The sequence below is a fragment of the Mya arenaria genome, chromosome 2 (assembly GCF_026914265.1).
Source record: "Mya arenaria isolate MELC-2E11 chromosome 2, ASM2691426v1".
Lineage (NCBI taxonomy): Eukaryota > Metazoa > Mollusca > Bivalvia > Myida > Myidae > Mya > Mya arenaria.
The window spans coordinates 69,551,198-69,567,145 of NC_069123.1; the positions used below are offsets into that span (position 1 = coordinate 69,551,198).

Consider the following 15,948-nt stretch of genomic DNA (forward strand, 5'->3'; position numbering starts at 1 on the left):
TAATGACTTCTGTGACTTGATAAGATCAGTGATTGTAAATTCAATCTCAAAATAATTCCATTTATCTTTGTAACTTATCAAATTATGACAACAATCACTTATATCGTGTTATAGATTCCTTATACATGACTTATATCGCTGATCGATTTAAGTGTTTTCAATGAAAAAATTCTCCATATGACGACCTATTTCCATCACTGTCACAATCATGAAACTTCTCTGAGAGAGATTGTTCTTAAATCTTGAATGAAAATGTTGGAAAATTGATGGCTATACATTCAGATTCTAGTGATGTCAAACTTGTAAAAAAAACAAACAAAGTTTGACCAATGACTCGGCAATGAGTGACCTTGACCCACATAATTATGTGGGGTTTTGCATGAGACACACAGTCTTTATATTGTGTACATTTGTTATTTTCAAATCCCCCAATGCATGGCCAAGCTACAGCTAGAGATTTTTATCAATTACCCTCGAGTGTGACATTGACCTTTGACTTTGACAAGCTTTGACCTTGCACCTGACACACAATATTTTCATTAAGAAACCACACATACACTGAGCCGCCATTTTGACAACTATGTCAAGCTCACTAGACCATCATTATTGTTAACCTCCACAACAATAATGGTTGAATATAAAAACCTTTAATTACAGGTTATATCACACCTTTTGGTGAATATTAGTGTATTCATTCAGCGGTTTCATCATTCGTTTTATGTACATTGGTTGTGGTATCATTGACATCCATTTTTCAGTGACATGTCATAACTCTGGTGTTACATTCATATGTCATCTTATATCGTACTTACAGACATTCCATTGTGTGTTAAGCAGCCCATGCTGATAGATAAAACTGTCAATTTTAACACAACCTTTATTTGCAACAAAACGCACAATCATTTTACTAAATATTTTTTTTCCATTTTTACTCTGACGGCCATTCCGTAGAAGGATACTATTGACAATTTGTCAGTAAATGTTTGGCTGTATAATTCTGTCAATATACTCATCATATCTTCAATATGGCCCGCCCACATTCAATAGTATTGCCATAAGCCTTTATTAATGATATTACTGTTGATCATGGATTTGGCCCTTATGACATGTTATCAGTTTCTATTTTCAAATGAATACACAACGCAATGATTTTCCTATGTTTATTTCATTGGCATCCCACATTATATGCTGATGATAAATGTACACCGACAAAAAGTAATGAAACCACTAACATACAGTAACCATGCTATTCTTTCACATAAATAAATTAATGAAGCAATAACTGTTGCATAAACAAACATAAATAATGTAGTATAGGGCAAGGAGTATTCCATTAAAATAACAGCAAAATACACTTACATTTCAGACAACCAAGCTGGATTTTGAAGAACAAAGATTATCACAGATTGCACATAAAGAAACCACTATTCCATGTTTACATGATATGACCACAGTATTTAATACTGGTGCATTGAGAGCATTAACAACATATACAACAACTGACAGAACTGTGAAATGAAGAATGACTGATCCTTGTTGGAATGTTCACGGTACCACAGGACTTTATGTGCAGCGTCAAAGACATGCATCGTAGCTCATATATTTGTCTTGTTCCCCAAAATAAGTAATCAACCCTGCATATATACATACATACTTTGATAAGTTTTACACGTAGTCTATTCTTGGTTTGGAATTTGGTTTCATCCTAGATCAAAGGCAAAGCAAGGCTTATGATTACAACTGTATACCCAAGAAACCATAATCAATTGTACACATCAATATGTATTGATTTGTTTTATAACACTTGTAGCTATTACGGTATTTCCTAACTTAAGTATAACTGGGATACAGGATAGACCACGCCAGCATGGTGAGTGAGTGGCCCCACAGGGGCAGAATGTAGGTCACATGACAAGACATGGTCATCAGGTATCACAACAGGATGTATTACACATGCCGACATTATATAATTCACATGACAGAATAATGATTCACATGTCATTTGGCTTCCTGAAGGTCACACGATACACAATCAGTCGGACAGAAGGTAGATGGCCCACACTGAGTGAACCCATTGGAGCGTCCCTGTCACGACTGGCTCAACAAGTGATTGATCTGGAAAGAAGAATCAGAATGAACTGGCCTTCAAATTATACACTTACATTAGAAACCAGCAGCATCATCTGACAGAAGTATTCATGCAATGTATCAAGTATGACAACAGACAGAAAAGACCAATTCTAAACATTTAGTTTTGAGCATGAGGTAGTATTAGTGAGTCAGGCCTGCCCAAAGCAGGGTAAGGGTTTTAGAACCCTGTTGAAGTCGTTTTCAAAAACAATTATATCTACTTCAAGGTCATTCTTGCTGTTTCTTAATAGGAAAAACAAGAGCTGTCACAGTATGTGACGAATGCCCCCGAATGTGAAATTGACCTATGAACAAGGTCAGTACATGAAAAGTTGATCTTGCCTTTACGTGTCAAATACATATGGCAAGTTATTTTAAATTGCCTCTAAACATAAAAAATACCACCCATACTTGACAACCTACACTGTTATGTCCTTATAAGCAGCATTCCATTGTGAATAAACACTTAGTGTGACCTTGAATTTAGAGGTAGGGACATGGGTCTTGCACACTACACGTAAAGGTTGGTATGTCTGACACAAGTGGCAAGTCATTTTTAAATCTGTCCATACAAGAGAAAGTTACAGCCCGGACACTACAACCTATACTTTATGTCCTTATATATGCAGCATTCCATTGTGAATAAACACCTAAGTGTGACCTTGACCCTAGAGGTAGGGACACGGGTCTTGCATGTGACACGTCGTCTTGGTATGTGGAATAAATGTGGCAAATTATTTTAAAATCTGTCCATACAAGGGAAAGTTACAGCCCGGACACGACAACTTATACTCTTTGTCCTTATATGCAGCACTCCGTTGTGAATAAACACCTAAGTGTGACCTTGACATTAGAGGTAGGGACACGGGTCTTGCACCCGACACGTCGTCTTGGTATGTGGAACACATGTGGCAAGTTATTTTAAAATCTGTCCATACAAGGGAAAGTTACAGCCCAAACACAACAACCTATCCTCTATGTTTTTATATGCAGCACTCCATTGTGAATAAACACCTTAGTGTGACCTTGACCTTAGAGGTAGGGACACGGGTCTTGCACGCGACACATCGTCTTGGTATGTGGAACACGTGGCAAGTTATTTTAAAATCTGTCCATACAAGGAAAAATTTCAGCCCGGACACGACAACCTACACTCTATGTCCTTATATGCAGCACTCCGTTGTGAATAAATACTAAGTGTGACCTTGACCTTAGAGGTAGGGACACGTGTCTTGCACGCGACACATCGTCTTGGTATGTGGAACACATTTGGAAGTTATTTTTTAATTATGTCCTTACAAGGGAAAGTTACAGCCCGGACACGACAACTTATACTCTTTGTCCATATATGCAGCACTCCGTTGTGAATAAACACCTAAGTGTGACCTTGAAATTAGAGGTAGGGACACGGGTCTTGCACGCGACACGTTGTCTTGGTATGTGGAACACATGTGGCAAGTTATTTTAAAATCTGTCCATACAAGGGAAAGTTACAGCCCAGACACAACAACCTATCCTCTATGTCTTTATATGCAGCACTCCATTGTGAATAAACACCTAAGTGTGACCTTGACCTTAAAGGTAGGGACACGGGTCTTGCACGCGACACATCGTCTTGGTATGTGGTACACATTTGGAAGTTATTTTTAAATTATGTCCTTACAAGGGAAAGTTACAGCCCGGACACGACAACTTATACTCTATGTCCTTATATGCAACACTCCATTGTGAATAAACACTAAGTGTGACCTTGACCTTAGAAGTAAGGACATGGGTCTTGCACGCAACACGTCATCTTGGTATGTGGAACACATGTGGCAAGTTATTTTAAAATCTGTCCATACAAGGGAAAGTTACAGCCCGGACACGACAACCTATACTCTATGTTCTTTATGCAGCACTCCATTGTGAATAAATACTAAGTGTGACCTTGACCTTAGAGGTAGGGACACGGGTCTTGCACGTGACACGTCGTCTTGGTATGTGGAACACATGTGGCAAATTATTTTAAAATCTGTCCATACAAGGGAAAGTTACAGCCCGGACACGACAACCTATACTCTATGTCCTTATATGCAGCACTCCATTGTGAATAAACACCTAAGTGTGACCTTGACCTTAGAGGTAGGGACACGGGTCTTGCACGCGACACGTCGTCTTGGTATGTGGAACACATGTGGCAAGTTATTTTAAAATCTGTCCATGCAAGGGAAAGTTACAGCCCGGACACGAGTTATTGAGCCGGACACACAGACAGACGGAAGGACGGATGGACAGACGGACAGTGCGATTTTAATATGCCCACCTTCGGGGGCATAAAAATCTATAAAAATGTAAGGCAATGAGAAAATGAAAGAAAATCTCTCAATTTCTCAACTAAAACATCCCTGAACTATGTCTCTTCAGCATTTTTTTTACAATGCTACAAAAATATATACATTTACACATCTTTAATCCGGAATTGTTGGGACCCAGATAAAAATTTAAAAATAAAAATATTTCAGATTAACAATTTTTAGAAACTTACAGCATCTACAAATTACAATTTTTTTTTATTGAAACAACATTATACATTACACTTTAAAATTTCTAAAACCAACAAAAAATGTCCATTCGATTTCCATGTTTTTGTTGATTTCTGTTGTTGTGTTTTAATTATTAGCGTGTTTATATTTGTTATCATACTTATTGCACAATGTTATTCTCTAAGAAGCGCTAATTGTACTTCATTATCACCTCAAGCAGATGCCGAAGTGCTATCAAAGTATGGTGTGAAAAACTATGCGATAATTGTGTTTGAAATAAGGATTGATAAATAGGTGTGAAATACCGTAATTTTAACTTCGAAATAGCGATTAATTCGGAATAGTGATTATGGATTATTAATGAGAAATTTAGTTAAACAAAGAAAGAATAAAATGGGGACCGAAAAATATTTTCGAAATAGCAATTATTTCGGATAAGCGGTGTTCGGAATAGCAATGTTTAAATGTATATCAAACCTACTATTGACATTACCATAAACTTCTCTGACACAACACAAATGGCCCCTGCACGTACCTGAGCCTTGTACATGTCCTTGACGTCTTGCAGGTCCATCTTGAGCTCATCAGCCTCCTCAACCTTCTCTCCATACATCTGCAGAAGGGCATTGTAACGACCATCCAGCTCCTACATGAAAATACAGATTTTCTACTTATAGTAATGATACTGGATAAAATTGAAATGCACCTATTAAATTAAAACATGACACTGGAAAGGATATTAAGAACATTAAGAACAAATTGAGCTTTTAAAAGGGGACAGCCAATTGGAAAGCAGGACAAATTCACATACATTGTACATGTTTTTGGAATATAAATGAGTATAACCATTTTGTATTTAGTTTTTCAAATGCTGCCTAACTGTGCAAGAGACTCGGAATGTTCAATAGTCTCATTTGATGACTCGATATGCAGTCAGAAATTAGACATTGCAAATCAGCCTCCCTCTCCTGTACATGATTGTACCTTATACTGTGTTTCTAGGAGCGGGAAGTCCTTAAGCTTTTCCTCAAGTTCGTCGTTCTGGTTGCTCAGGTCGACCAGCTCCTTGGCCATTGATTCTCTGGTACGCTCTAGGCTTCGGATCTCACTCTGGGTGGGTAATAACACATTGGTAAAAATGCAATTATTGTTGTTTACTTGGTAATAACCCTTATTTGTGGTTAAAGCAAACATCTCAGCTTGATCAATAGAATGTATGTGGAAACTTGTACATTTCAATTTTCCCTAGTTTAGTTTAGTATATTCAGAAAATGCCATACAAACATTTTAACCAACTGTTTGTTTAATGGGTGTTTCATTTGCTAAATAATTGCGATTTCAATCTTAAACGAATGTTTTATTGATGTGGGTACATGATGTTAACAGTACTTTCACACTTTTAAAAAATACACTCACAAGGTAAAGTAGAAGAATCCATTCATGGAATAGTTAATTTGTAATAGAGGCAGGTGCTCAGAATCCTAGGAAAACCGGTGAAAATTGAATTCCATGTGCATGTCTTTTACATCTTTTCATTGGTTAAACAGTTAATAATTATACACCTACAGTACAGGTTGACTTCTCCACTGTGTCTCAGTGCCTTATACAGGGACTGCTTGTTCCAGTTGATATAAACACTACCACCTACCTGTAGATGGGCTATCTCTCCATCACGTAGTTTAAGCTGAGACTGGAGGTTTTCTAGGAGGTTAGCTGCCCCGCTCTGTCTCAGTGCCTCGTACAGCGACTGCTTGTTCCCGTTAGGAGAGGACAGCACAAAACTCCGGTCCAGCTCCTCCTTCAAGGCACAAACATGCAATTTCAGTGGATTTATACATTTCATGTTCTATGTATAATAATAAACTGAAATGCAACAAGCAAAAATAGGGTAACTTATTACATTATTACCTATGTAGATAACCCGTCAATAACTTGCTGAAAGACTGGTCAATAGTGTGACAGCTTGTTAATAGTTTTGTTTGATGTTCTGCATGTTCTTTTATTTTGCTATGTTTAGTAATGCATTTATTGGAGAAAAATAAACACTAATTATATTGAATTTATAATGGAATTTACCGTTCAACTTTTACACATTTCATTCTTTATGTTTAAAATATGACAGCATTGGCGCTGCGATTGTACTTGTCATTGTATTTGCCATGAATTTGTAGTCACAAGAAACTATGATGTCATATTTCCGCTAATCATCATACATATACACATAATTGAATGGCTTGCCGGTCAAAAGTCAAAACTATTCCCAAGGTCGGGGAATGACCAGTAAACTATTGCCCAAGGCCAAAAAGCAGGATGCAATAGTTCACTTGATTGTACCGCGACGGAGGGCATATAATTTTGACTTCTGAGAGACAAGCCTTTCAATAAGTGATATATTACCTGTTATTAGAAACAAATTTAAAAACTTGAATGAAGTATTCAAAATATTAATAATAATTGTGACATAAAAATGCCATGGTGTGGTTTAAAGTGAACCGGGCACTGGCAGTTGATAATCTATAATATATTTCAGGGATTCCCTTGTTACTGTAAACAAAACCTGTTATGCAGATGGCAATAGATTCTTCCAATTTTTTTTAAAAAACAAACATTCATATGATGCCAAAATCTATCAATTTGAATAATAAACTATGATAAGAATTATACCTGCTGTTGAGGTTTACATTTATGTAACTAGTATGCAATTACTTGAAACTTTGTAAATATTTCATAGCTTCTGTCAGTCATACAACTTTCATTTTTTTATGAAACATTTATATTATAAAATGTAAGAAATGCAGAATGAAAAATTTGCTCATTAAGGATTGATGTACAAAATTCAACACAGATTACTGAACTCAATCATGTCACAAGTTTACACTATAGGCCTATAACTAATGAGCCAACATTTAATATTGCTGGTAGGTATACCTGTGTGATGGCTGAGAAGTGTTCTCCATGGAGACTGCCCATCATGCTCTCCTGTCTGGATACGGAGACAGGTGATGGCGTACCACGCACAGGGGTGCCCCGGGTACGGATTATCTGCAACTCACGCTCCTTAAGAGGGAATAGAAACACTTTTTAACAGTTTACAAACAAGTGTTTGCAAAGCTTTCAAACAGATAAGACAAGTACAATTCAATCAGATCTCATAATAATCAAAAGGTTTCTTCAGTTCAAATGAGGGGTCCCTCTTTAAAGTTGAAGAAAAAAGCAACTAAAATTATGTTTGATATGAATGTCACAAGATAATTTATAAATTGAAGAATTGTACTTGTCTTATAGTCGAGAAAATACTGTTTGTCGGCTGCAGATCAAACAGTACAATTAGTGACGTCACAGCACGAGCTGTGTAAAGATCAAAGATGCACTGCAATGGTTTGTATTTAAATAGGTCAAATACCGTATGAACCCACTTAAATCCCAAAATTGCATCTAAGCTGGTTCAAACATACCATACCATCGGAAAATAAAAATCAATAATCCCAAGCAAATGAACAAATTTAGTTGATATTTGACTGTTAAGCTTGAACATTATCACATACTTGGAGAATTTCAAGTGCTGGATTTGCTTTAAAAATCTACCCCGTCTTATAAACGAGTCAAGACAAAAACACCAGATTTCATGAGCAAAGTAGGGGGGTCGTCTTATAAGCGGATCGCCTTATAGTCGGGAAAATACGGTATGTATGATTTTAATAAACTTTCATCAACCTCTGTTTAAACTGTTCAACCCCGGCCCTTCTTTCTATACCCCTTTTAATCGCATGTACCCAAGCCCCAAACACTACCAGAAAAGCCATCTGACTGTACCCAGCATGTCCTTGACCTGGTCATGAAGCAGAGTCATCCGTTTAACCTGCTCAACCTGGCTCTTCTATACACCTTTTATTCCCAAATACACTACCCAACAATCCCTCAAACTGTACCCACCATGTCCATGACCTGGTCATGAAGCAGAGTCATCCATTTAACTGTTCAACCCGGCTTCTATACCCCTTTTATTGGCATTTACCCAACTCCCATGCACTACCCCACAGTCCCTTCAACTGTACCCACCATGTCCTTGACCTGGTCCTGTAGCAGTGACATCTTCCTCTTCTCCTGTTCAACCCGGCCTTTCTCCACGTCTAGTTGAGACTCCAGTAGAACCTTGGACTTGCGTAATTCTTGCAGCTCCTCTCCGGTCTGCTGACGTAACAGTTCCATCTGAGCAGCCTCCCTGCAATGAGTGTTCAATGGTGTTTTCTGTATGCTTTGCAGAGATAAAGGGCTTAATAAAAACACCAGACAATGAAAGTTGGTGTGTACCAAAATGGGCAAGTACTTTTATGGACAACACCTTTAAAATACTATTATAACTTACATAAGTACACAAAGGGAATCTAATACTGTCATTCACAAGGGGAATTTTTAACTGCCAGAGATTAATTTCAAAACCAATATCATTATTGTAACCACCAAACAAATATCTGTCATACTGGTGTTTGGTATCCTCGGCCATATCAACCTTGGTCTTCAACATCTCTAGCTGCATGGTGAGCTGTGTTTTCTCCTGCCTTAACCTTGAGTTCTGGGCCTCCAAGGTCACGATCTTCGACCCGATGTCGAGAAGCTGCTCATTGGCTGTCCGCTCCTTCTCCATCGCAACTGCTAGCTGCTTCTGGGTGTCAGCTGAAATTAACAGGTTTTCAATTGTTGTTGTTTCTTTATAATAATACACATGCATAAACTGTACGTAAATATATATTTTTTTAAAACATTAAAACTGTCATTTTTAAGGGGAAATTACCAGTAAGCCTCTATAAATTTCAACACTATCTTAAGGAAACTGTGAAACTAACCGTTATTGTTCATAAGAGATAATGTTATCATCAAACTGGCACCACTTTATACAGCTATCTATTACTCAACCAAGATGGTAACGTACACAGCCTGTCAGTCAGGTTTTTCTCCACCCTCTCATAGGTGGCAGACTGGGCATTGTATGTTGACTGTAAGTTCTCTATCTGACGCAGCAGGGGACGGGTCGCTGTAAAACAAGGCTGCATGAATTCAATGCTTGAAAGAATATCCATAAATCAACGTACATGAGTAATTGCAAAGACATTGGACAAATGGATTAAACACAATCTACTGTGATTTTTACACTTAATAAAAAAGCATTTTACATGGGAGAATAAAACATTTACATTGGGTTGAAGAATTTAAGTATACAATCATGAAGGCTTACCCTGGGAGACACCTTGAGTAAGTTCCTGTGTCCTGGCTTCATCATCTTGAAGTCGCTACAATAAGTGATTTAGAAAGGTTGCAATACGCTACTTGTACAGGTATGGGTAAACTACTTTCTGTGCTATACATCATCCAGCTATGTATACATTTTACAAGTTTAGATTTGGTCATACCATAAAAAAGTGACTTATGTGAGTATCAACAAGGCTGAAGGTACAAGTCTAAATTGAAATTTCACTATTTTTAAACTGAGCTACTATTTGTACAGGTACACTTATCTACACATACTTGCCATGTTTTACACTCAAATGTCGCTGTTAAATATATTTAATTGAAATTTAGTTAGGAAAATTGATAACATGTGTCTCATGTTTTCTATGGGAACTTTAATTTCAATGTAATTAGCTATCCAACAAATTGTCTTATAGTCCATCTAAGGGTGTTTATCTAAGGGTTAATAGTAGGGATGCAAACAAATGGCAAAATTGATATTCGAATATTCCGTAATTCTTTCGAACGAATATTCGAATATTCGATTACCAAACTTCATCTTTTAAAAGTTGTAGTAAACTATTATAATGTTCGCTAAAGTTATAGCCGGGGCATTTTAGTTCTACTTTATCGTAACCACTACGCGCGCCAGACCCTGAATTTCACCATATGAGCCTTAAAATATCCTCTTTTCAGAAAAACAAAAAGTAATACGTTATGAACAAAGAAAAAATACAAAAACTTTTAATTTATATTCCGCGGCCTTCATCTATGTAAACAATGTAAACTTAGATGGAGTTCTGGTCAAATGGCTTTATACGCCAATGGAGGGTCTTTCTGTAGGACGAGCAGCCTCGTTCTCGGATTGACCTCTACTAAAAAAAACTATGGAAAAACCATAAACTCGGGAACTAGTTTATTCCTTAATTGGAAGAGGCATTTAAATTTACCGAAAATAACTGGATTTTTGTGTCACTTGTCTTACAGGCAGTTGTTTTAAAATTACGGGGACTTTTTATAGTACCCTACGATATGTCCCTTAATGACATATATGAAGCTTGTATAGTGTATTGTCATCACATTCACACCTCTGGTATTATGGGACACTAATTGTAAAAACAAGACAAACAAATTTTAAACACAACAACAGAGTTGTAGGCAAAATATGTATTCAACAACAAAACATCGAATATTCGAATACCGATTTTGACATTCGAATACCAAACGTTTGATCGAATATTTGAATATTCGAATATTCGTTTGCATCCCTAGTTAATAGTGAACAAAATCAATCTATTTAATTATCCAACTGTGTACTATCTCATGTGTTTATTTAAAAATTATAATCCTTCTATTGTTCATGAAGCTCCAATTTCTTGAAATTTCAAGCGCAAGTAGCTTTATACTTCATCGGGCCAAATTTATTTCTACCCGGTAAATCTTGATATTATTAAAAAAGTATTAGTTTATCTTGCCTGGTATCATAAAGATAATTTCCTTTTAAATTCCAAAAACTCTTAAGAATGTTAACATTACAAAAATCATACAGAATAACTTTTGTAAGCTTAGCTTAATTATGTTATAATGGGTTTTAAGAAATTGGTGCCAAAACAAGTAATTTAATACTGACATTTGGTTAAAAGAGTGTGCTCATGCCCATTCATTATCTAGTATAGTGAGACATATAAGCACAGATCCCCTATACCTGTTGCAGATCACCTATCTCCTGTTTGAGCAGCTCTTCCCGTCGATTGCTTTCCTTCTCCATCCGAGCTAGGCTTAAACGGTGATCGTCTATCTGAAAAAAGTACAACAATATCTGGTCAGGTCATGTATGAGGGCCAATTAAAAAATATGTAGATTTTCTCTTTAAATTATCAAGATTTTGATGTCTTCTCATATTATTTGATAAGAATATAAACTAAGGTATTCTTTGAAGTCATTGCAAAAACAATTGACAAAATTCATTGATTTTTTGATGTTTTGATGATTGCTTTTAACAATAGAATGATAAAATGGAGCACACTATTAAATAAGTCATTGTTTGTGAATATTTAATGATTAAGTATATATACAGTGTTTCTAATTTCTGTCTCTTAATGCACTGATGCTTTTTTGCTGAAAGGTAAGAATAATACCGATATAAAAATCTGAATCAAGCTTTCTAAGAATCAAGCTTTCATTACAGAGGTGAGTTAGTTTAAACATATTTATTCAGTTCAATATACACAAGAAATCAATACACAATGTACGAATGTATAATATAAAATGATTCTGAGCGGATTGGAAGACAAGCATTTTAAATGCTTATATAAGTTCCTTTCCGTGTTGAAGTTTACATGTTCTAGATTTTAATGAAATTCGGTAATATAGCTGATAAGGATTATGACTAGAATGTGTTGCAAATCTACAAAAGCATGCTTTGTAGCAGAAACGTAGTGAGTAAAGTGGATGACATTGAAATACAAACAGAAGAACAATTTTCTGTATTGTTCATAAAAATGTCATTTCTGTATTGTTCAAAACTGCTATAACCTTAAATAATGGTGGAGACATACCATTATATTTGCACTTGATGTTTAAAACTTTAAATTGAAAGCTGTCACGGACAATTCCTGTTTTTTTATAACAGGAAAATGACACCCCAAAGTGCAAATTAAAAAACATGAAAAGCGAGGTTATCACATTCGCCTACATTCAGTAAAATTACAACAAACTTTTCACTTTAGCCCCTTTTTAATTCCTGGTTTAACCATTTGTCATTCTGGTGCAATGTGATTTGAATGTCTGGTAGTACAGGAGTACACCTAGTTCCAGCCCTGACAGAATGGGCACTATGTACCCTACCTGCAGGTTGAGTGTGTCTATTTCCCACTTGTGTTGTTGCTGCTGTTTCTCCAGAGCAAACTTCAATTCCTCCCGCACATGCATCTCGGCACTGAGGGCCGCATCATGGGCCTTACTGTCTAGGGCCGCACTGGTCCGGTGTAGCTCTGCCATCTCCCTGCAATGTAAGGTGTACATGTCAGAACGTAAGTAAGTGCATCACAGCACTGAGGGCAGAGTCTTGGGCATACCTGTCCAGAGCCACACTGGTTCGTAACTCGGCCATCACTCTGATATTTAATATTGATTTCAAAATGACTTCGAACTATATTCAATACTATCACTCAACTACTATTCAGATTTAAAAATTATATAGTTGTTCCTTTCTATTTTGTATCATTTATGACAGTATATATTTATAGCTTTTATCTTTGATTTTTAAAGAAAACATGTAATGAGAGTCCTTGCTGCCATTGCAATACACAAAATACAGACGGTGTATTTAATGTTACTTGTAGGAGTTGTCGACGGCAACCTGCAGTCCTCGGGCCTTCTCTATAGCATCCTCATGCTCGCTCTGAAAACACAATAAGGCTAGAATATAATGTTACAGGCTTAAACATGAATACGATATACTCTCACATTACTTGCCATAGTACATGGTATACTAGGTATCTTAAAATGTATATTGCTAAGGAACTGTGTGGCATTTCATTGTCAAATTAATAGTTCATAGACAAATATGATGATAATCACTTAATTATGAAGAAAGAATATACTTTTAAACAAAGTAAACAAATATTTATTTTCATCTGTTCCAATTTAATATAGAATGGGTGGCTGTATCAGCTTCATCTTGTCAGATAAGACTATGTGTGTTTTAATTTCTGAAACCAATCAAGCTAAGCTGAAGGTTACAGGAACCCACCTTCAATCTGACCATCTCTTGTTCCTGTTTCTTCACAGCAGCTGTCAGCTGGGCTACGGCCTCTGCCAAAATATGCATAATATTAAAGTATGACAGCTAAAAAAAATATCATTATGTGAAAATTAGTTATTTAGTATTTTTTCTGAGCTTTCAATACTTTTTAAGCTTATACTTTTCATTAGCTTGATTGTGACAACAGCATAGAACTGATTTTAAATCACTTTAAAGTCTCCTGTGTTAACCTCATTACCGGTGTCTTTCTGAGTAGCCAAAAGCATGTGCCTCTTGCTACTAACTGGTGGATAGCTGCATCAAAATCATAAAGATTTTTCTAAATCTAATCATGTTCACTAAAGTATTACCTGTCTGTTTTTTCTCCAGCTCCTCTTTCGACTCTAGCACCTTCTTCAAATGATCTAACTCCTCCTTCTGGACATCCAACCTCTTCCTGTTTAACATAACATCTTCCATAACATACAATCTTTGGTTTAAAGCATTGTGTCAAGGTAACTAGTTCCTGGAACGTGCCATAATGGATGAACTTTATGCGTGCTTTATTTTTCTATTGCATTTTATTAAGATCAATAACTGGCTTAATGAAAAAACATTAGAAACTGTGTGGTATAAGGAAAGCCAGTCATATTGACTTCTAGTATACATGCGGTAGATGTCTGCTACAATTTTAAACATACCCTTTTCCAAAAAAATGGGTAATCATGGTAAACAGATGACAATAACCTCATTGTTTATAATGTTTAAAAATGGTGATCGAGCTGTGAAAATTAGCAAAGTGTTGGGAAGAAGTAAATCCACAGTAAGATTACTATTAAAGTGATTTTGGAGCCATGAAAATGTTGAAAACAAATCAAGTAGCAGTAGTCTGTAAGTTGTCAGTGAACAAGAGAAGCAAAACCATTCTCAGATTCTTAAACAGTTCATGCATCAACCTCTGAGGGATTTCTCTGGTTCCCTCAATAATTCGACTTTGAAAAAGGTTCTGTGAGTACTGTGCAAAGAAATAAGCATTCTCTGAGCTACCAGAGGTGAGCTGTGAGAAGGACTATCAGCATCTTGGCCATCAGTGGTAAAACATTACAATGGTAACTCAGGGCTATTCCAGAAAGACGACCCCACCCACAAGTCACATGTTGCCACAGCAGATTTAAGTCCAATCAAAATTGATTTCTACTTATAAAAACAAAAATAAAATCCCAGCTCCAGGACATACATATGCTCAGTGATTTGAAAAAGCACCTTCTGACAACTTCAAATTCATTCCCAAACATAAGCAGAATGGAAGCATGACTAAGTACTAGCTCACAGAAGCTTGTTCATTTGAGTAAGTGCGTAGTACGTTTTGAGCAGTTCATGTTTTTGGTTTTGTCAGCCATTTTAAATATACACTCACTTATAGCATGGCGATTTTTATTGACAGTCTTTAATGTACATTCCAGCTTAATTTTGAAGACATTATAAGCTGATAGAAATCACTTTCCTATCGTCCATTTTCAAAGGCCAACACAATGCACCTGTGGTGGGACTTAAAAATACAACCTCTTGTATGAGTGGTAGAGGACCGGCTCAAATATCACAAAATTACTTAAGTCATAAATTAATCTCAAATAATTTTACCACCTAAGACCCAAAAGTGATTGTATTCTCCACTCTTTTTAAACGTGTGTTTTCTCATATCATGTGTTATAAAAAGTCATTTTTTCCAAGAAAAACTATTATAAAGAAAAGACCAAAAACATTGAGTTATACTAACTTACATTTTTTGCTGTTATCTCATTTTTTCTTAGAATCTTGACAAAAGTTTATAATCAACAAACAGTAAAACAGTGATCGCTCGAGGATGCCGGGGTCCGAGCTGAAACCTCGAGGGAACAGATGTTTCGAATGATGTTATGAAATATCTTTCAGGGTATTTTAGGTTTGAAGTCGTCAAACCGACTGTTTACTACGACACCGACTATGTGTTGCGTTGTGGAAATCGCTCATATGTTCAAAGGCTGTCGTATACGAAATGTAAAAGAAAAAAACAATTATAAATGAATAAATAGTTATGGTTCTTTTTATAAAAAGGACATTTTCTAAACAAGCAACATTTAAATATGACAGTACATATTATGGCATTAGTCAGATTTAAGTTTCGCAAAATCAAGGATTGATGATTGGCGCATCTTGTCTGACTCGCGAAACTGTTCAAACTCATAAGTATCTTCTCAAATGCCCTTATCAACTATCATCGGTCATGCGTAAACAGTGATAAACGGTTTTCCACACCTTATCAAATTTCCTTTTAACTGTCAT

The 15,948-nt window shown here is 36.2% G+C and overlaps 1 protein-coding gene across 2 annotated transcripts in view; it reads right to left on the reverse strand.

Annotated features, from left to right (window-relative positions):
* Positions 1-1,145: 1,145 nt before the first annotated feature.
* The window catches only part of LOC128218855 (TATA element modulatory factor-like), a 29,718-nt gene continuing 14,915 nt past the window's right edge, over positions 1,146-15,948 (reverse strand). For both annotated transcript variants that reach the window (XM_052926599.1, XM_052926592.1), the window contains 14 exons: positions 13,998-14,083; positions 13,636-13,697; positions 13,220-13,284; positions 12,729-12,885; positions 11,587-11,679; positions 9,889-9,943; positions 9,586-9,687; positions 9,137-9,329; positions 8,715-8,877; positions 7,584-7,712; positions 6,304-6,453; positions 5,640-5,765; positions 5,191-5,301; positions 1,146-2,115 (listed from right to left, as the gene is read on the reverse strand). In XM_052926599.1, the coding sequence (XP_052782559.1) occupies positions 2,089-2,115; positions 5,191-5,301; positions 5,640-5,765; positions 6,304-6,453; positions 7,584-7,712; positions 8,715-8,877; positions 9,137-9,329; positions 9,586-9,687; positions 9,889-9,943; positions 11,587-11,679; positions 12,729-12,885; positions 13,220-13,284; positions 13,636-13,697; positions 13,998-14,083 (1,519 nt within the window). In that variant the 3' untranslated portion in view covers positions 1,146-2,088. The remainder of the gene's footprint in view (positions 2,116-5,190; positions 5,302-5,639; positions 5,766-6,303; positions 6,454-7,583; positions 7,713-8,714; positions 8,878-9,136; positions 9,330-9,585; positions 9,688-9,888; positions 9,944-11,586; positions 11,680-12,728; positions 12,886-13,219; positions 13,285-13,635; positions 13,698-13,997; positions 14,084-15,948) is intronic.